Genomic DNA, 18,192 nt, shown 5'->3' with positions numbered 1-18,192 from the left:
CTTTGGACGGAAGAAATTGCCTTTACTCTCGCACGGAAGCAGATACCAACGAGCCCTGTACCCTTCTGAAATCCCTATCCATCCCAGCCATCCCAGTTCCTCCCATTGGCTGGGCGCCCCGCTGTCCTCATCGGCTGTCCGTGGAATGCTGTGTTTCCCCCTTGGCCTATGCCCAATAAAACACAAAAGAGCCTGCTACCACGGCCCGCATTATCTTTTTGTTCTGCTTAAATTGAAATATATATGGGCGATTCATGTCGCCCAAAGGTGGCGCGCGATATATTGGGTCATGACTCGTGATTTGTCGTGTGCAATGGGGTCTTTAACTGCCTTGACGTTCTGGCCCTGCTCTACAGGCATAATCCTTGTCACCAGCAGGAATATATTTCGGGCATAGTCGCTGTACGTGATTCCATCCTTTGTTGTTCTCAATATTCCGGCATTCAAAGTTCATATTCAAACAGGATGGAGGTGTACAAGTGAACATCATGTGGCGGGAGTTATCGTTGAATATGATCCTGCACGTACAGTGACCCTGTCGCCCCTCTCATGGAACCTTTTCTCCCGGTAAGACAATGCCGTCGGTCCACAGTGATGATGCAGCTATAGCTTGGGGCTGACCTTTCTTATACTCTAGATCATGATCGCGATAAATCAAGCACCCACAGAGATTAGCTCGGAACTAGATTTTGCTCCCAGCTCGCCGGCGAAACCCCAAGCCAAGTGCCTAACCTGAAATCGCGAGGTAAATTGTCAATACGCCATTTCCCGAAATTATCCTGCGCAATTGTTGCATTTGTTGGGAAGTGATTTCGCGTAAGTAACTTGCTCCACTGCTTTCTTTAGGGAAATCGATCGTCGGCGTAGGTCTGCGTCTTTTCACTTGTTCCGTCTTACGAAATGGTCTGCAGGACATGAGGTGAACCAATGACAGCCGTGTTGCCCTTTCGATTGTTACCCCATTCCTCCTGACCGAAAGGAATGAGAGAACAGGACATTTTCTCGTGGCACCTACATTGTCTTCGCACCGACCTACCGGGGATACCAATATGTTTTCTGCCTTACCCCTACCCCTTGCTTCACCAAAGATCGCTGTATTCCCACTATAAAATGACCGGGCTAACGGACTCATATTCCTATCACACCCCCTTGGATCCAACTGCTTTATAACGGAGCGTACAGCTTAGGGTTCTTTCGGCCCAGCTTTCATCACTTTCTCCCTGTCCATCACATTGCCCTTTGATTGCTCGACTCTTCCATCGCTCTGCCATGGCCCCAGTCGCTTCCTTCATCCAAGAGCCTTCACGAGGACCTTCCTCCTTCATACTCCCGGATCTTGTCTCCCACTGCAAGTTCCCCCTTACCTACCACCCTCAGGGGGATGCTATTGCCCTCGAGTCCGTTACATGGCTCGACAGACTATGCCCAGACCTCTCTCCCAAGGCCAGGAAGGCCCTCTGGGGCCTCCAAGCTGGAGAACTCACCGCATACTGCTACCCCAGCTGCTCGCCCGACCGCCTCCGAGTTGTCAGCGACTTCATGAACTACCTCTTCCACCTCGACAACATCAGTGATGGCATGATGACTCGCGAAACCGACGTCCTCGCTGATTCTGTCATGAACGCCTTGTGGCATCCCGAAGAGTACAGACCCACTCGTTCCCCTGGGAAGGAGCAGCCTGCTGAAGAGCTCGACGCTGGGAAGATTGCTAGAGAGTAAGTCTATCTGCAGCCTCTCAACTTCGCTGCATCTTATCATCTGTTTAAGCTACTGGTCCCGTTGCATCCCAGGCGCAGGTCTGGGCGTGCAAGCTCGCTTCAAAGAGAGCCTCCAGCTTTTCTTTGAGGCCGTCAATGTGCAAGCTCGTGCGCGTGACGCAGGGGAAGTTCCAGATCTCGAGTCGTACATTGATGTTCGCCGCGACACGAGTGGTTGCAAGCCCGTTTTCGACCTCATTGAATACGCGATGGACTTTGAGCTGCCAGAAGAAGTTGTCAATCATCCTGTCATCAAGGCCCTTAATCAAGGAACCAACGACCTCGTTACTTGGTCGAACGTGAGTTGCGCGTTGCGCCCTCCTTCTCTCGCTTCGTATCTGACTCCCTATTCTCACGGCAGGACATCTTTTCATATAACGTGGAACAGGCTCGAGGTGACACGCACAACATGATTGTTATCTTGATGAAATACCACGGCCACACGTTGCAAAGTGCCGTCGACTATGTCGGTGAACTTTGTTGCCAGACGATCAACAACTTCTGTGCCAACCGCCAAGTGATTCCCTCGTGGGGACCAGAGACCGATAGAATGGTCCAAGAATACGTGCAAGGCCTCCAGGACTGGATCACTGGGTACGTAATTTGCCTCATGTACTCCATGTTTGTTATGAGTGCTGACACACTTCTGCTCTTTTTGTGTGACCGTCATTACTTAGCTCTTTGCACTGGAGCTTCAAGACACACCGTTATTTTGGCACCAATGGTGCCGAAGTGAAGAAGACGAGGCTTGTCGAATTGTTACCCTTAAAAAACGGGGCAAAACCATGCGCCGGCGAGGCCACGAAGTGACCTCGGAAACACGCAGCCTCTCGCCACTCGACATACGTAGTGGGCCTCTTTGCGATGCCGTCGTGGCGCTCGATACCTGTCCTACGAGCTTACGACATGCCGCCACGCTATTCTATATGATTATATGAAACGACTTCGACCTTCACACGTATTATATGTTTGACGACTTTTGTTACTGAATTATCGATATATTCGCTTACTGTTGTATCCCTTTCGATGCCCATTTTATAGACGCAACTTGTGTTAGAGAATGTATCACCTGTATGTACAAGCTACGCAGCCCGAAATGAATATACCGACCATCCCATCGCGCAGCTCGCGAGTTAATGAATACTAATGCCAATTGGAATGGGGGCGCTGATCCACATAACGTACTCTAACTGCTCGGGGTTGAGCAAGGGCTGGATTGCTCTACCGTCTCCCGCGAGGATAATTAACGGCGAGTGTTCAAGGATATCGCCTTGCTTCTCGAAGCTAAGTGGCGAATGATGGCGGAGGTTTCTCCGGGTTCCTTCAGTGCTACCGCGAATGGTTTGATTAGCGGTGATATTCATCCTGTTTCTGTTCGTCCTGCAGCACAACGTGTTGATTGATTCATGCAGGTGCGAGGAGATAGGAGGGCCTTTCATGTTGCTATTATTGTATATCTAAACCAAGACATACAAAAATAGTGCCGACGGAGGTAATTAACTCGAATGTTCTTTGAAGAACGGATGGTCTTATTGTAAAGCAAAGAGGACTCCATGGCAAACGGAAATTCTGACAGACCAGGCAGACTACAGAGTCGGCAAAACGCGTTGCAGGTACAGGTGCATATGGATATGTGAACATGGCGGGTGCTTTACAAGAGAACTAGTTTGAAATTGAGGATAGTCCGTGGTTCGCAGTATTTTGCTCCGCCGGTCGTTGACAGGGCCTGGGTCTCAGATCCCAAGTCTTCCATATTTCCTGTTGCCTAGGATAAGGATACTGCCGTATAACGTACATGGACATCAAAATGAGCGGAAGCGCATTTGGAATCAATTTCAAGTCCAACGTTCCCCTGTCTCCCCTGTACAGGGTCTCAGGAGGCGCTGGCGCCTAGCTGAAGCGCCCGCCAGTATGACGTCGAGGAGGGCCTTGGGGTTCATAAACTCGAATCCACGAAATCCACAGCGCATACAACTTGAACAAGAACCATGATCATCTCCAGAATCCCTTCAATCGCCCGCTCTGTCGCCTTGCGCAACGGACCGCTCTCAATCGCGAGGCCCGTAGTCCGCCCAACGATGCTGGCATCGCGAAATGTCGCGAGCTCGGTCTCAGGTCGTCCAGCGAGTCAGACAATGGGTCAAGCAGCCCTTAATATCAAAGAAGAAGTAGGGAACTCTGCTGCAGACCTCGCGAAAGTCATTGCTTCAGCAAATATGACCAGCGACGCTGTTGCACCTCAGAAAGACACATTTGTGCGTGTAAAATCCAAATTGGAAGACGAAAAGGTTGATAACATTGGCGCGTAGCTTGGCATCACAAACTCAGTAGCTTCGTCGGTTCCAAAGCCCTACCTGGTCTTTGGTCTCGCTGGTAGGTTGAATCGAGGAATACTCCTGTCTTACTAACATGTGCGGACAGGGGCGCTGCCTTATGTTGGAACAGCTGCGGCGACAGTTTGGACTGCTAAGCAAGCTGGTTTGGCGGCCACCGGAGTTGTCACAAATATCGACCCAGGCGTCGCGATCACGATACTGGACCAAGCCCTCAACCTCCAAGTCACGTATGGGGCCGTCATGCTTTCATTCCTTGGTACACGCGCATATATTCTGATGCTGTATAAATTACTTATGTTCCCCATTCAGGTGCGCTGCATTGGGGCATGGAGTTTGCGGGGTACGGAGGGCATAAAGGATATAGTCGCTTGGCTCTTGGGGCTGCGCCAATTCTATTTGCATGGCCTACGTTGGCGCTTCAACCTGTCACCGCACTTATCGTCCAATGGGTCGGTTTTACCTCTTTATGGTGGGCGGATTCAAAGGCCACTCAACTGGGTTGGGGTAAGCAGCGATTTTATTTGTAGAGATCGCCCACTCACGCGACGCATCAGCGCCCAAATGGTATTCGCAATATCGATTTTACCTGTCCATCCTCGTCGGAACATGGTAGGGCACCCTGTTTATTGATTGTGAATTCCGTGAATACTCATTGATACATGTGCAGCATTATTGGCTCGCTCGCCGGCACTTCGTTCTATGGCCCTGTCGGAGGACATGGCCTTGTGTCGCACGACCTCGACTTACTCCGAGAGCAGCGTAAACAAGCTAGGCCAGAGGGGGCTGGTGTTATTCACGGTGATATTGAGGCCCTTCCAGCCGGAGAAAACGACGACCACTATGTCAACATCAGGAAAAAGGCGAAAGACAGTGAAAAGAAGAACAACTGAAGAAAATACGTCTGTATTTGTAAATGAATCAATTTCCCTGAATACTCGAGGGGTCCCTAGGGGTAGTACTTTTACATGGACAATTTTGGACCACAAGTACATCGTGTAGTCTCAGCGGCACCTCTGATTATATGGATACCTATTGATACGATATATTGAAATAACGTAATACCTTTGTATGGAGTTATCGAAGTGGTAAATCAACTGTATGTCCGCCTACTCCCAGTACTCAGTATCCACGGCGAACGGACCGCCTTCCAACAATGCAGCAAATACCTGCTGCATCGTGATGATTTCCTTCGTCATATCAGCAGGGATCGGCTTGAAAGGCCAGTTTTCGGTGGCGAACTCAAGCTTGACGCACTCTAACACGCCGTGCCTGTGGAGGGGTTCTATAACGCGGGATAGTTCTTGGTGGTCTTCGAGGGTGGGATAATCAAACACCTTGATGGGGTGAAAGCAATATACCTTGGTCCGGATGGTAAGCTGACGGAGGTCGCTTTTAGATATGAGGTGATCGATGCAATCTTTTATCCAAGCTAGGACTGGGCGGTATGATCCACGGTCTAATTTGTAGATCTCAATAGTCAGACGAGAGGGGCGAATGGTCCAATTTCTCACTGACTGGGAAAACAGTGAACGGACAGCGGAATATACGAGTGGACTACATTTACTGTACCTTTCAGCACGAGCTCACGCAAACTGGCGGGGAATTACCCACGGACCATGGTCACTACGCGCAATCGAGGGATTCGAGGTTTGGGCATTCGATGCGATTTGTTTCATGAAGCCGAGGGAGGACTTCCTCGAAATCGAGCTTGCGAAGTGCGTCCAAACGAACGGTCGATTGGTCTCTTGGTTCAGGTTTCCCATGTGGGAATGTCGCATGGGTCGGTCGACGCAGACACGAAGCTTAACCTCTTCAAGGGTAGCTGAGCACAGCGAAAAAATAGGAAATCGTCTTCAATGAGGTCATAGGATTCCATCTCAAAGGATTGGATACGGCCAGCAGCAAGCAGGGAGGTGATCCCAAGCGTTTGCAGCGCAGAGAATGGCGAGGGCAAGGAAGCAAAGCAGATGATGTGCAACTTGCGCAGATTCTTGAGTCGCTCGATTCAGTCCGGAAGCCAGCCTGGAACCTTTGCGAGGTTGCCTTCGTGGAAGGTCAGATGGAGGTCGAGGATTTACTCAGCAAGATGGGGGGCTGTAAAATGGAGGAAGTTGAGCCTAGAGGCCACCGTCCCATCCCACATGGTGTGCACAAAGATAGACCGGAAGATATGATGTCGACAAATGCGGTTCCACGTTCGACATACAAGGGAACATGCTTCCAAAGCGGGGGGTACACTTCCGCTTCTGGTGCCACGCTCGGCGAGGGGTTCGACGATGTGGTGGATTAGCTCAAGAGGGAGCTGCTTCGCCCCTGATGCGCCTCGTTCGTAGCGACGAATCTTTGGGTGCAAGCGGTGAGCGTGTTGGGTCTGTGGCACATGCTTTGCTTGTTATTCCCAGAAATTTCTAGGTCCAAAGCGATGAGTCAGTATCAAGGTTTCATCAAAGTAAAGGAATAGATGCATACGGTGCGCTAGGCAGGGGTCACTTCACGCATGGCTTGAGTGTCAGTTAGAGACAAGTTTGGGCGGTTAACCATTGTGAGAGCCGCATTATGTCTAGCATGATACTACCCCATCAGGGCTACAGACAAATTCGTACTGGCTCCGCTACTCCCCCCCACCGCTCAAGAACGATCTCAATAGCTAATTGATTTGCTTCTAACAGTGGGGTGAACACCTCTTTCAGCTTCGCCACCTCCTCATTCATGGTATTGTCAGCAGGTATTGCAGCACGGTGGTTGAGCGAGAGGATACTGATACTGAGATTAGTGTGCAAGGCCCCATGCTGGCGAAGGGGCTCCAGAGTGCTGTATAGTAGTTCGTAGTCCGCACGAGTAGGGTAACAACACTCCTCCGACTCTCTAAGCCGGTTACTCTTGATTTTGATGTTCAGCTGACGAAGGACATGGGGGAACGGAAGACTCTGAAGACAGCCCTTGACCCACGAGAGAATCGTGAAGAATGAATCGTCGTGTGATTTAGAGATATCAACCGTCATAGAGGAGGGACAGATAGACTGGCCGAGGTCAGGAATGTCAGATACTTCAAAGGCTGAAAGGTGATTGGATCAGAAGAGAGAGGGCGCAAATCAGTATGAATTTACCTTTCAGGCTGACCTCCGACAGTTTGTCGGATATCCAGTTCGGAATGGTGCAAAAGGAATTTTGAATTTGTTCATAAACCAACGAGCGAAGATTTGGGCTTTCGATACGGCTCGTCTGGAATGCCCTGGAGTCTCCTTGCAGCTTGATTTTTCGCAAAGCCTGCAAGCAGACTATCGGAGGAACTCTTGATTCCGAGACTATCATATTTGGCATCGTTCCTCTGTCGGAGACGCTGCAAGTTTCAAGGGACAATTCCTCGAGTGTGGTCGAACAGACAGAAAGTAGGAGAAGGAGATCCGACGCGTCCGCTAAGAAATCCCAGTATGTGAGGGAAAGGCATTTAAGGGGTGCTTTGTCCAGCAAAGCCATAACCCCGAGCGCGAATGGTCGCGGGAGAGCTGGCGCACCAGACGTCATCCGACTCTCAAGGTACAGCGAGCGCAGATTAACAAATCGGGGGAGAGTGTTCGGAATCCATTCCGGTGCGCCGTATACATCGCGATCCCAGAAGAGAATGAGATCGGTCACATATCTGTAGAGATGGGGGGCCGTGAAGTGTAGGAAAGAGAGCGGAGAATCGCGTTCTTGGCTTATGCAGATGTCTGCGGTAACTGTGTGGAATATGCAATGTCGGCAAATATCGTTCCAAGCCCGACAGACAAGGGAACAGGCTTTCAAAGCAGGAAAACCAACTTTTTGGTAGTTGCGTCTGTCGCTGCGATCGTTGAGGAATGCGATGATATGGTGAGTCAACTCAAAGGGGAGCATCACGCGAACTGGGCGCCGTTCTTTGGCATCTTGAAATGACATCCTCTGCATCAGAAGCAAAGATCAATATTGAGCTAGATAAATCCATGACAAGGAACTTGCGTGGGACGTTGTGGTACGGTTCTGAGTTGCTTGGAACTCAGATCTTGGCAGTCACCCAGAGTCGACAGGGGTATCCAGACATCACGTGTGGCAGAGCCTTGAAACGACAGTCTCAGCCAAGTCGCATCAATTGCCCCTTCATAATGGTCCTCGTTCTGGTCATTGGCGACCTGCACATTCCTCACCGAACCCATGACTTGCCAGTGAAATTTAGGAAGCTTCTGGTTCCAGGCAAGATCCAGCAGATTCTATGCACGGGGAACGTCTGCGACAAGGAGACTTTCGAATACCTTAAGACCGTGGCTGCGGATGTGCATGTCGTGAAGGGCGACTACGACGAGGTGGGTGTTGATCTGGCTCTGTCAATATAATGTATGGCTGCGCTCTGTAAATATTGGTCCCTGCGGTGTTGCTGAAGCTTGCGACTCTGGTGTAGACACCGACTTTTCCACTATCTGTGACAGTGGTGCACCCGCCCATCAAGATTGGTGTCATTCATGGGCACCAGTGTATTCCTACGGGCGACTTGGACTCACTGAGCGCCATTGCACGGCAGATGGACGTCGATGTACTGATATCCGGCCACACTCATACGTACGTGAACCTGGTAACACTTTGGCTCGCATCTCAAGACTACGTTTATAGTTTCCAAGCCATTGAATACGACGGAAAATTCTTCGTCAATCCAGGCTCAGCAACTGGTGCATGGACAGGCCTTCACACTGCGTAAATATATTTACCCATCTACTATCCATATGCCTGCTTACGATCGCTCACAGGGATCCCATACCCTCCTTCGCTCTCATGGATATCCAAGGGCCTGTGGTTGTAACCTACGTGTATCAGTTGATTGAAGGCGAAGTCCGCGTGGAGAAAGTCGAGTACCGCAAAGAAGATGACGTCCCGAAGGAACCGCCAAAGAGTGCTGTTCCTCCACAGAGTATACCAACCAGTCCTTCCATTAGCAGTGGTGGCGGTGGTTGGTAATGCTAGATATGTCAGTGGAATCATATCTCAGGGAGAGCTTCTCATTCGAACTACTTAGGATTATCATCTGTGTCGATTCCGTTCCACAATCGTGTTTTTATAAGTATTGATGGAGTGTCGATACCCTTCTCCCTTCACTGGCCATCAAATAGGAATTGCCAGAGGGCGTCCGCCTTTTTGTAATCGTGATGGACGATGCTTACGAGCCATCGTGTATCCCTGATGTTTTCAAGGAGCTTTCGCTCTTCTGACCCCGGACGGTAAAATGACGACCATTCTGACCAGATTGCGAATGCTTCCTCCTGTTGCGCAAAGTCAGTCAACGGCCGAGTGTGACGCTGTGTAAGATCCAACCTTCCAGTTCAAGAACGAGGCCTGCTCTATGATGGTAGACTGGACGATCTCCTGCCCAGGGAACACACCCCACGTCACCGCATTTCGTGCACCTTCAGGTATGTTGGTTCTAATTTCTCCCTATTCACTTGATTTAACCTAACACGGTTGAAAAGGGCGAGAGGTTGTTTAAGAACCTTATAGTTGCTAGCAATCAAGTGTACCCATCCTTTCCCGTGTATATCCAGTCGCTTTTCAAGTTCGTCCACGTCTTTGGTCTCGCAAAAGAATTCCACGAAGCCTTTTTGGAAGACGTAGCCACTACGCGGCCCCCAGCCGATTACGGGGTCGCCCGAGTCTATACCATCCACAGCAGGCTGAGAACCAACAGTCCACCACTCTCTCTCGTTCAATCGTTCGAGTTGAGGTAGAATCATCTGCGATTCCGGGATAAGCGGCCCACGGGAGAAAGGAGTTGAAGCCCTGCGCCCGTGCAAGTGATCCACGAAGAGCTTCGTCAGGTCCTGGACACTCTTCGGACGCCCCCATTGAATCAATGCTTCATTACGCTACCACCAGCGTGAGTTATTTACCGTCATTTCGGATGCCACGATACTTACCGAGATCAAGAGGCCTCCCCAAGGACCTTGATCACCGTAGGCTGGACTTTTGAAGTCGCCAAACCGGCCGTTGGGGAAGTCGTCCCATGTGGCGGCGTTGTTGAGCTCCCCTTTGCCAGCCTCACCTTCGACTTCAGGTAGATTCATTAGATGCATTTTCGCGGAGCCCGTCGCATTATGTGGGCTGACAGTCAATTCTGAATCCTGGACCTGACTCGTTTCCGTGTCAGATGCTTCCTAAGAGGGAGTTAAGCGAGTAAGTGATTATTCGTAGCATTTAAACTTACGACGATGAGCTTGTTCTGTTCTAAGGTAGAGGGTCCGGTCCATTTCAACGTTTCCAGAACCCGCTGAATGCTCTTCTCAAGGTTCAAGGTACAGAAGTGAAACCCTTTGATGCCAGAGGCTGAGAGCTTGCGAAGCATGCTGACAGCCAGGGACACGCCGTAGTTCTTAACCCTCTGGTCGTCATTCTAGAGGGAACAATGAAGAAATGGCCAACATCGAGACGATGGTAGCACGTACGGAGATGGGCTCTAGTTCTGCCATTATACTGGGCGGCACCCTACTTCCACAGAGTTTGATTAATCTCTGGAAGGAGGCGTAGGTTTGGATCGGCATTATTCCAGGAATGACGGGAACGGTAATTCCTTGCACAGGAAACATTAGAATAAGCTGTTCAACAGGTTGTAGGAAGAGACTAACCAGCATCTCTAACTTTTTGAAGCCATCGTAGGAATCCGTCTACGTCGTAGAAGAGTTGGGTGATGATAAAATCAGCCCCTGAGTCAACTTTGTCCTTGAGGTTAGCAATTTCCTCCTCTTCAGTGAGACTGGATTCTGGGTGCCCGTCCGGGTATGCTATGTAGTAGCTATATGAGGCGATGCATGGGTTCAAACATGTCATACTCACCAGCTACGCCGATGGCAAAGTCAGAGGCAAATTCGGGTGTCGAGCGTATGTAAGATACTAGATTTTTGCCATTGGTGAACCTGTCGTCGGTAGCGATCCAATCTTCTTCTCCTCTGGGTGGGTCTAGATGCTAATTATAATGTGCTTCCACCCTGCTGCACATAGACTGACCGCCGCGCAGGGCAAGGATATTCTGGATCCCCCGGTCTTTGGCTGCCTGTGAAGGTATTCATATCTGATCGCGATCGAATAGTAATCACAAACCCTCAAAGCTTCGTCTACCAGTCCCTTCTCCATATTCGTACATGTCAGATGGAGAATGGTATCGACGCAGTGTTCCCGCTGGACTATTCCAGCCAACTCGAGGCTCCTATCTTTGGTCGATCCTCCTGCGCCCCAAGTAACACTGACGGCGAGGGGATTCAGACCGGCCATTCGAGTTATACGAGGAACCAAGTTCTCGAATCCCTATTGTATCGACAAGTCAGCCTCTCCTTGATCTAATGAATATATGATGATTGCGAACTTGGTCCGTTCTTGGAGGGAAGAACTCAAAGGTATAGAACGGCCTTGAGGATGTATACGACGCGATCTTCTCTGAAAGCTTCATTTTCGTGATGTTTATCTGGTCAGTACAGAGAGATGAGAATTCCACAACGAATCTGTAGAGCCCCGAGTAAGTTCAGGCGAGCGGGTTCAGTGGTCCGCGAGTTGAATGTTTTTCCCACATGCAGCGCTTTAGCGCCCAATGCTTGTCGCGCATCCGAACCCTGCATCACCGCTGCTTAATCTCGTGTTTCGCTGTGCTCTGTCACGGCTCTCTTGTCAGAAACCACATTGTAAAGGCTCTTGACAAAAAATGGACTCGCCTGCAACTCCCTCAGCCGACTTCTCTTCTTCGCCGCCGAAGCGGACCAAGATCGTGCTCTTGGGCGACCAGAGCGTCGGCAAGACCAGTTTAATTACTCGGTACGTTGGTTGTACTGGTGGCTTAGTGAAGACGATATTGAACGTATTGGTGTAAGGTTTATGTACGACACCTTTGACAACACGTATCAAGCTACGATTGGGATTGACTTTCTGAGCAAGACGATGTATTTGGATGACCGGACTGTACGGTTACAACTGTGGGATACTGCTGGACAGGTGAGCGTGGTGATTATGGACGCTTTGATATGTGCTGACATACGAGGCTCTTAGGAACGTTTCCGCTCGTTAATACCTTCTTACATTCGTGATTCGTCTGTGGCGATTGTTGTATTTGATATAACAAGTGAGTATTATGACCGTTCTCGCAGCAGACTAGGCTCACCTTCTATGTGCACCAATAGACCGCCAATCATTCCTGTCGACATCTAAATGGATAGACGATGTAAGATCAGAGAGAGGGAACGACGTAATTATTGTCTTGGTCGGAAACAAAGCCGACCTTTCAGACAAGCGGTACGCCTGCTATTGCTTTCATAACAGTCGACATATCTCATCGGGTATGCTAGGCAAGTCACACTAGAAGAAGCAACCGAGAAGTCTACGCAACTCAACATAATGTTTATGGAGACATCGGCCAAGGCTGGCCACAACGTGAAGAGTTTATTCAAGAAGATAGCGATGTCGCTGCCTGGAATGGAGAAGGATACTCAAGGGGACGCCGCGCAAAGTACGTGTTTGCAGATATGGAATTACCTGGTTATAAATTGGAGGCTTGAATATATCAGAGATCGATGTCACAACCCCTGCACAGGCGGAGGTACCAGAAGCATCACAATGCAATTGTTGATTCAAGTTCGCCTACTACACCAACTCCGCATGTCACCCAGTCCATCGACTACATTCTACGGCTACATCATGCATTTTCCATGTTCTACGTGTTTTGTCAATTTAGATTCTTCTTCATTGGACTCATAGCAGCGGCTAACACAAGCGAATAAAATCTTAGAAGGTTTGGCATCAACGATTGGAGAGACGGCACTTCATTACCCTACAGCTACCGAAGTTCGTACGGGGTTGGGCGAAATTCATGTCTACTGTTTGGCAAGTCTTCGCACCAAGCCTTATCTCACATTTAAACCAATTGATCCAACCGCGAGATTGAGTTCAATGGACCCATCGCCCTCAACCTCTATTCATGGTGTTCCCTGCGCCTCTGGGATTTTCGTCCGTAAAAACTGCCCAGTTCTCATCTTTCTGCCGTTTCTTCTCAGCATTCGCTTCGCCCAGCAATGTTCCGTCTTCCTCCGCATCCAACGCTAGCTGCTCTGAAGACGTAGGCTCGATTTCGGAGGCAGGACTGCGTAACTTAGTAAACATGGAGAAATTACAGGTGGGGATGTGCACTCACCCGCCACCAGTAATGATATTACCACGTTCTTGCTCGATCTGCAGATACTCGTCAATCGACATAGAGGGGAGTCTGTGGTCAGGACCGAAAACTTGAGCTTGAAGCCGCGCTCGTGCGGACGTGCCAGCAGGCAGAATGGTGAATGGGCGGAGGGGCTAAACACAATGTTGAGAATCACCATCAGTAGGTTCAGGCCGACGTACCTTTCCATTTGGGTCCAGGAGAAGTCCCTTCCCATCTGGCCCACCACTGACTCTGGGAGCGTCTAAGCGCCACATATCGTCTAGTTCTTTCCTCTTGTCCCTCCGTGGATCGTCGGAGGTTTGTGTCGGGGGCTCGGGAGGCGCAGATCGTAAGAGATCCGATTCCTGGTCCATGCTTTCAAGCTGTGAGTTGGCGTGTGTATACCCAAGTCGGAGCAGGAGGAGAATGGCGTCACGGGCAGCATCAGAGGTGGCCTCATCTTCGTCATCTTGCTCGTCGTCGTTTTCTACTTCGGGCGGAAGCAGTGCCATGATTAAGTCAAACTCGGACGGCGAAGATTTCAGGGGAGCAGCTTGATTTCTTCGGATTGCTATTGCCTCTATTCGCTGCTTTAGCTGTTTCTCGTTTTTGTATTGCTTGATTTTCAGCTCCCTTCGTGTCGCCGGATCCCTGATGGTAGATGCCTTCTGCTTGTACAACTCGCGATCTTCTTCGGAGATGATATGGTAATCATCGAGACTTTCCAAGAAACTTCGCAGAAGGCGCTGTGGTGACGTTCACGGAATGAGCGGTCATATGAACAACATAGAACTCACTGGCCAAACACACCTGAGCCTGAGCCAAGGACGCAAGGCGGTCTTCGCGCTCTGTAGTTCGGATACGTTCTATGACTTGAGCATAGATGTATGGTACTAAGAGATATACGAGATCTCGCGTCGAGATATCCTCTATTGTTTCGTTCGGACTGAATAGGCCCAGGCCAGTGATCCTTGATTGAAGTAACTTCAAATCACTCAGACACGACTGAACGATATCCTGTTCAAACGATTTAGTAGAGACATCGAAGCAACAAAGTGAAACGTACCTGGGTCGCATCGTCTCCTGTCGGAAGGTCGTGTGCCTTGGACGCGCTGTGTAGCACTTTGTGAAATAACGAACGAAGTGGTACAGACATTGACTTGCTGATAAGATAACGGGGACTCGATTTCAAGATGTGACCATCACGTGATCTCGACGCGCTGGTACAATTCTGTCAAAAATATGCATCTTTGCATCTTACCACCACACTGCTTACATGAAACGCGCCGTACCCTACGAAGACACGAGAATAGCCAAAAAAGCACGAATATCGGAAGACGCTTTTGATGAGGCCCTCGAGTGTAGTGTCCAGGACCTGTATCGCTCCGACACCGATGGGACTGGCTTTTTACGCGCGAAAGTGTTCATGATCTGGCCCACAGTCAATGGTCAACTGAGAATACAAGTCCGAGTGGTGGTCGACTCAAAGCAAGTTGGGTTCGAAGTGACTTTCTCTGGACAATGTGCCGAGTACTTCAGCAGGGAGCATCTGCACTTCCACTCGACGGATGAAGTACTGCTATCGTTGCGTGGTGCGGAAGTACAGAAGAAGAAGCCATCTACGAGCCCGACTACATTCCCTATATCACTTCGATACGCTGAAGGGACAATGATAAAGTTCATCAAGACTGTTCGTTGGGGAGATGAGGAACGTGTGGTTGATACTTGGAAGCGTGTGTGATACTCGGTATAACGTGCTCCCATGTTTCTAACACCATCTCTATCTGTAGTTAAGGCCGAAGAGCCCGACTGGTTCAAAAGTCCTAGCCCCGTCGACGACGTTAACGAAGTTATCTCGAAGCCTGAATTCAAACCCATTGTTCCCCGTAAACGGGTCGATACCCATATATCATCGCGAACGCCTTCGAATGAACACTCACCAGTAGGTCGACACTCCCCGCCATCGAAGGCAGTGGTTGACAGATCAGACGACGCTCAAGATGCCCACAAGCTACAGAAAGGAAAACGTGCTCCCTCTCCGCCGGCACAAGGGTCTTCTACTCGTGAAAGACCTCCAAGGGCTGTTAAAATGTCGAAACGACAAAAGAAAGTCGACAGACTGGCGCAAAAACATCCCAACGGCGTCTCGGCTAAGGAAATAGCTGATGGGACGCGTGCTGAAGAACCCATACCTAACCCCCCCACGAGGGATGACACTCCAGCTACCTGCGGTAGTGTACGCCATGAAGAGCCCGGGAAGGTTGACATTCAGGCAACCAATGGCAGTAAACACCCTGAAGAACCTGGACTGAATACTTCCGCAACTCCTACCGTGGAAAGTGCTAGTACCAAACCTCCAGAGTTGCGTGTTGGATTTACGAATGATGTTGTTTGTGCACCTCCAATGTATTTCTCCCAAGTATTCGAAACTAACATAATCCAGGGCGACAAATTTTCTCCGCTTGCCGATTTGAAGCAAGTGGGAGTGTTCTGCAATGTTGTCGGCGTCGTTGTGAGGTGCACCCCAGCGGAGAAATCTCGCAAAGGAGGTGCGGCAGTCACAGCTTTTGATTCCGACCCACTCATCAACATCATGTAGATTTCACTTGCACTATCTCCATTGTCGACCCGACGTGTTACTCGACGATCTCGTACGATCTGGCTCCTTCTGAAGGATTCATAATTACCTGCTTCACAGGACGCTACAAGGAGTGGCTTCCAGCCGCTGCTCAGCGGGGCGACATTTTAATCTTGTACGGATTGAAGGTGAGCCCCAGAAGTTCGCACGTGACGCCATCCTGATGTCATTCGTAAGACGTCGGAGTGGAATGGTTCTGTGCGAGGGACGGGCTTCAAGAATCGCTTGAAATGGACAATATATAGTCCAGCTTCACAGACAACTCACCACGGCCACTTGGACACATCTGTCGTTCCGTTGTCAGAAGGTGCTGATGGCGGCTTTGGTCTTGCATTTACTCCATTCCGCAGCCCGACGGCCGCAGAAATTGCGTATTGCAAGGGATTATCTCATTGGTGGGAGGGGGTTGTTAAATCGAGAGAGGAAGCGCAAAAAGAGGTCACCGTCATTGGGAACTACGGCGGGGAAATATACCAGCGACCAACCCAACGATGGTCCCGAGTACATCGCCTGATTTCTGATGCTCATCCCGACGCCCCTCCTTCGGGTTACTTCGACTGTACGGTAGAGGTAAGCCTCCAAGGAACTATCTACCAAAGAGGGGGACTCACTCGTTGCAGGTCTTATACGGCATCCTCAACGATGGCGGCTCCGGGGTTTACAGTTTGTTTGTCACCGACTACACTGCGAACCCGGCCATGTATCCTGTACAAGCCGATTGGGCTCCATCGGATCTGATGGATAGCATCTTGAAAATAGAAATGTGGGATAATGCAGCACCGATGGGCCCTACTATGGAGCAAGGGCAATACTACTCTATGAAGAATGTCCGGGCGAAAGTGAACAACGCAGGCTATCTCGAGGCAAAGATAGTAGAGCCGAAGATATCTCACGTAGGGGAAGGGGAGGACGATATGCACTTGAAAGCCCTTTTAGAGTGAGTTCTCCTCATATGTCTTGACTATGCATTGATGCAAATTCGACAAAGGCGTAAGAAGGCATGGCAACAGAACAGTTCCTCGACCGATGGGACTCGTGTGTATCCACATCAGCTTCTTCGGGATATACAAGACGGCCAACGGTTTACATGCACAGTCGAAGTGAGTCACATTTATATCATTCGCTGCGACTCAAAGTTAAATTGCTCTTCATCAGGTTTTGTACGTTGACTCCGGTGCACACGGTGCCAATGCCTTCATATATGTCACCGACTACACCTTAAACCCCATGCTGACGTCGTCCCACCCCCTGGAGGCGTGGGCAAGCGATTTAGAAGGCCAAGTACTCAAAGTGCAATTGAGTGATGGTCAGGCTGCGACGGGCAAACGTCTGGAGGCCGGTTCATTCTGTCAACTCCGTAATGTCAGAGTCAAGAGTAGTTATGCCACCGACGGTATAAGGGGTTATTTAGGGGGTGAACAGAGGTTAATCATGAAGCTACAACGGGAGTCTGAGTCTGATGACATGAAGAGTCTTCTGACGTGAGTGAATCAGTCTAGCAACTTCATGCTCTAACGTTTCCGCAGACGCAAGGATGCTTGGAGTGGCCAATCTTCTACCATTGTCACCAAGCTACTGCTAACTACGAATGTGCCAACGCCGCTTTCTCCTCCCAATCTCGCGCCAAGCAGACGGAAGCCTTATGTGTCGATAGAGAAGGGAAAGGCTGGTTCGAGTGACTTTTATGTCCTAGGTCGCGTCATTGACTTCTGGCCATCTGACGTGGAGGATTTCGTGCTATTATACTGCTCTAATTGTCGCACGAAGTAAGTCTGTTCCATCACTGGGAATAACTCCAAGCTGAGCTCGTTGGAGCATCCCTAAATCACAGAAAGCATGTTTAGAATGTGTCGATATGGACCACGAATTTGTTCAGTTCCATTATCGGGTTTTCTTGCGCTTACAAGATGAAGATGGAGGTACCTTGGATGTTATTGTCACGCACAAGGTAATCAATGGAACCCCTAGTCATTTTTGTTGGCTAAAACTAAAACCTAAACAGTCCCCGCTTCTGAGTCAAGTCAAGCTTGCTGATCTACACGAAGACGCGTCTGCAGTGAAGAGTGTTATTGATCGCTTGGCCCCGTATTTTGGGAACCTTCTCCAGGTCCACGATTCATGGACTAAGGGAATGCGTTTGGTCATCGACACCCCTTATTTTTATTGGAAGATTACTTCCAGGGAACTACCCTTGAACGATAGCTCAACATTTGTATATTATCTCATAGATGTCAACGAGTGCACGTAATAGTGCATATCTTGTATCTTTATATTTCTTATTACCATGTA

General features: G+C 49.7%; 8 protein-coding genes across 8 annotated transcripts; 5 read left to right on the top strand and 3 right to left on the bottom strand.

The window, feature by feature from the left end:
• Nucleotides 1-1,269: 1,269 nt before the first annotated feature.
• Nucleotides 1,270-2,567, top strand: COP3_1 (Alpha-muurolene synthase; the record flags this gene model as incomplete). Its single annotated transcript, XM_036770248.1, has 4 exons — nucleotides 1,270-1,715; nucleotides 1,768-2,056; nucleotides 2,119-2,351; nucleotides 2,435-2,567. 4 exons carry the CDS (start codon nucleotides 1,270-1,272, stop codon nucleotides 2,565-2,567), a joined length of 1,101 nt encoding a protein of 366 aa, XP_036636093.1.
• A 1,178-nt stretch (nucleotides 2,568-3,745) lies between these two features.
• PC9H_000592 (uncharacterized protein) lies at nucleotides 3,746-4,983 on the top strand (the record flags this gene model as incomplete). Its single annotated transcript, XM_036770247.1, has 6 exons — nucleotides 3,746-4,012; nucleotides 4,067-4,130; nucleotides 4,179-4,349; nucleotides 4,403-4,597; nucleotides 4,648-4,702; nucleotides 4,761-4,983. The coding sequence occupies 6 exons, from the start codon at nucleotides 3,746-3,748 to the stop codon at nucleotides 4,981-4,983; spliced, it is 975 nt and encodes a 324-aa protein (XP_036636092.1).
• An 860-nt stretch (nucleotides 4,984-5,843) lies between these two features.
• On the bottom strand, nucleotides 5,844-8,011 carry PC9H_000591 (uncharacterized protein; the record flags this gene model as incomplete). Its single annotated transcript, XM_036770246.1, has 3 exons — nucleotides 5,844-6,071; nucleotides 6,697-7,148; nucleotides 7,201-8,011. The coding sequence occupies 3 exons, from the start codon at nucleotides 8,009-8,011 to the stop codon at nucleotides 5,844-5,846; spliced, it is 1,491 nt and encodes a 496-aa protein (XP_036636091.1).
• Nucleotides 8,012-8,214: 203 nt separating this feature from the next.
• On the top strand, nucleotides 8,215-9,058 carry VPS29 (Vacuolar protein sorting-associated protein 29; the record flags this gene model as incomplete). Its single annotated transcript, XM_036770245.1, has 4 exons — nucleotides 8,215-8,412; nucleotides 8,508-8,665; nucleotides 8,717-8,797; nucleotides 8,851-9,058. 4 exons carry the CDS (start codon nucleotides 8,215-8,217, stop codon nucleotides 9,056-9,058), a joined length of 645 nt encoding a protein of 214 aa, XP_036636090.1.
• Nucleotides 9,059-9,192: 134 nt separating this feature from the next.
• On the bottom strand, nucleotides 9,193-11,534 carry PC9H_000589 (uncharacterized protein; the record flags this gene model as incomplete). The annotated part of the gene is made up of 11 exons (XM_036770244.1): nucleotides 9,193-9,360; nucleotides 9,413-9,532; nucleotides 9,589-9,960; nucleotides 10,012-10,215; nucleotides 10,299-10,484; nucleotides 10,537-10,661; nucleotides 10,717-10,872; nucleotides 10,925-11,047; nucleotides 11,096-11,141; nucleotides 11,189-11,392; nucleotides 11,451-11,534. The coding sequence occupies 11 exons, from the start codon at nucleotides 11,532-11,534 to the stop codon at nucleotides 9,193-9,195; spliced, it is 1,788 nt and encodes a 595-aa protein (XP_036636089.1).
• A 249-nt stretch (nucleotides 11,535-11,783) lies between these two features.
• PC9H_000588 (uncharacterized protein) lies at nucleotides 11,784-12,701 on the top strand (the record flags this gene model as incomplete). Its single annotated transcript, XM_036770243.1, has 6 exons — nucleotides 11,784-11,893; nucleotides 11,950-12,070; nucleotides 12,125-12,197; nucleotides 12,256-12,367; nucleotides 12,421-12,581; nucleotides 12,640-12,701. 6 exons carry the CDS (start codon nucleotides 11,784-11,786, stop codon nucleotides 12,699-12,701), a joined length of 639 nt encoding a protein of 212 aa, XP_036636088.1.
• A 335-nt stretch (nucleotides 12,702-13,036) lies between these two features.
• Nucleotides 13,037-14,421, bottom strand: PC9H_000587 (uncharacterized protein; the record flags this gene model as incomplete). The annotated part of the gene is made up of 5 exons (XM_036770242.1): nucleotides 13,037-13,211; nucleotides 13,263-13,417; nucleotides 13,466-14,011; nucleotides 14,076-14,282; nucleotides 14,332-14,421. 5 exons carry the CDS (start codon nucleotides 14,419-14,421, stop codon nucleotides 13,037-13,039), a joined length of 1,173 nt encoding a protein of 390 aa, XP_036636087.1.
• Nucleotides 14,422-14,541: 120 nt separating this feature from the next.
• Nucleotides 14,542-18,151, top strand: PC9H_000586 (uncharacterized protein; the record flags this gene model as incomplete). The annotated part of the gene is made up of 11 exons (XM_036770241.1): nucleotides 14,542-14,998; nucleotides 15,056-15,654; nucleotides 15,709-15,814; nucleotides 15,865-16,031; nucleotides 16,081-16,473; nucleotides 16,524-16,840; nucleotides 16,892-17,003; nucleotides 17,059-17,384; nucleotides 17,430-17,669; nucleotides 17,719-17,851; nucleotides 17,906-18,151. 11 exons carry the CDS (start codon nucleotides 14,542-14,544, stop codon nucleotides 18,149-18,151), a joined length of 3,096 nt encoding a protein of 1,031 aa, XP_036636086.1.
• Nucleotides 18,152-18,192: the final 41 nt, after the last annotated feature.

The sequence above is a fragment of the Pleurotus ostreatus genome, assembly GCF_014466165.1.
Source record: "Pleurotus ostreatus strain PC9 chromosome Unknown scaffold_1, whole genome shotgun sequence".
In the NCBI taxonomy this organism is placed as follows: Eukaryota; Fungi; Basidiomycota; class Agaricomycetes; order Agaricales; family Pleurotaceae; genus Pleurotus; species Pleurotus ostreatus.
Note: the sequence above shows the minus strand (reverse complement) of the source record. Positions and strands in the feature narration are given on the sequence as shown.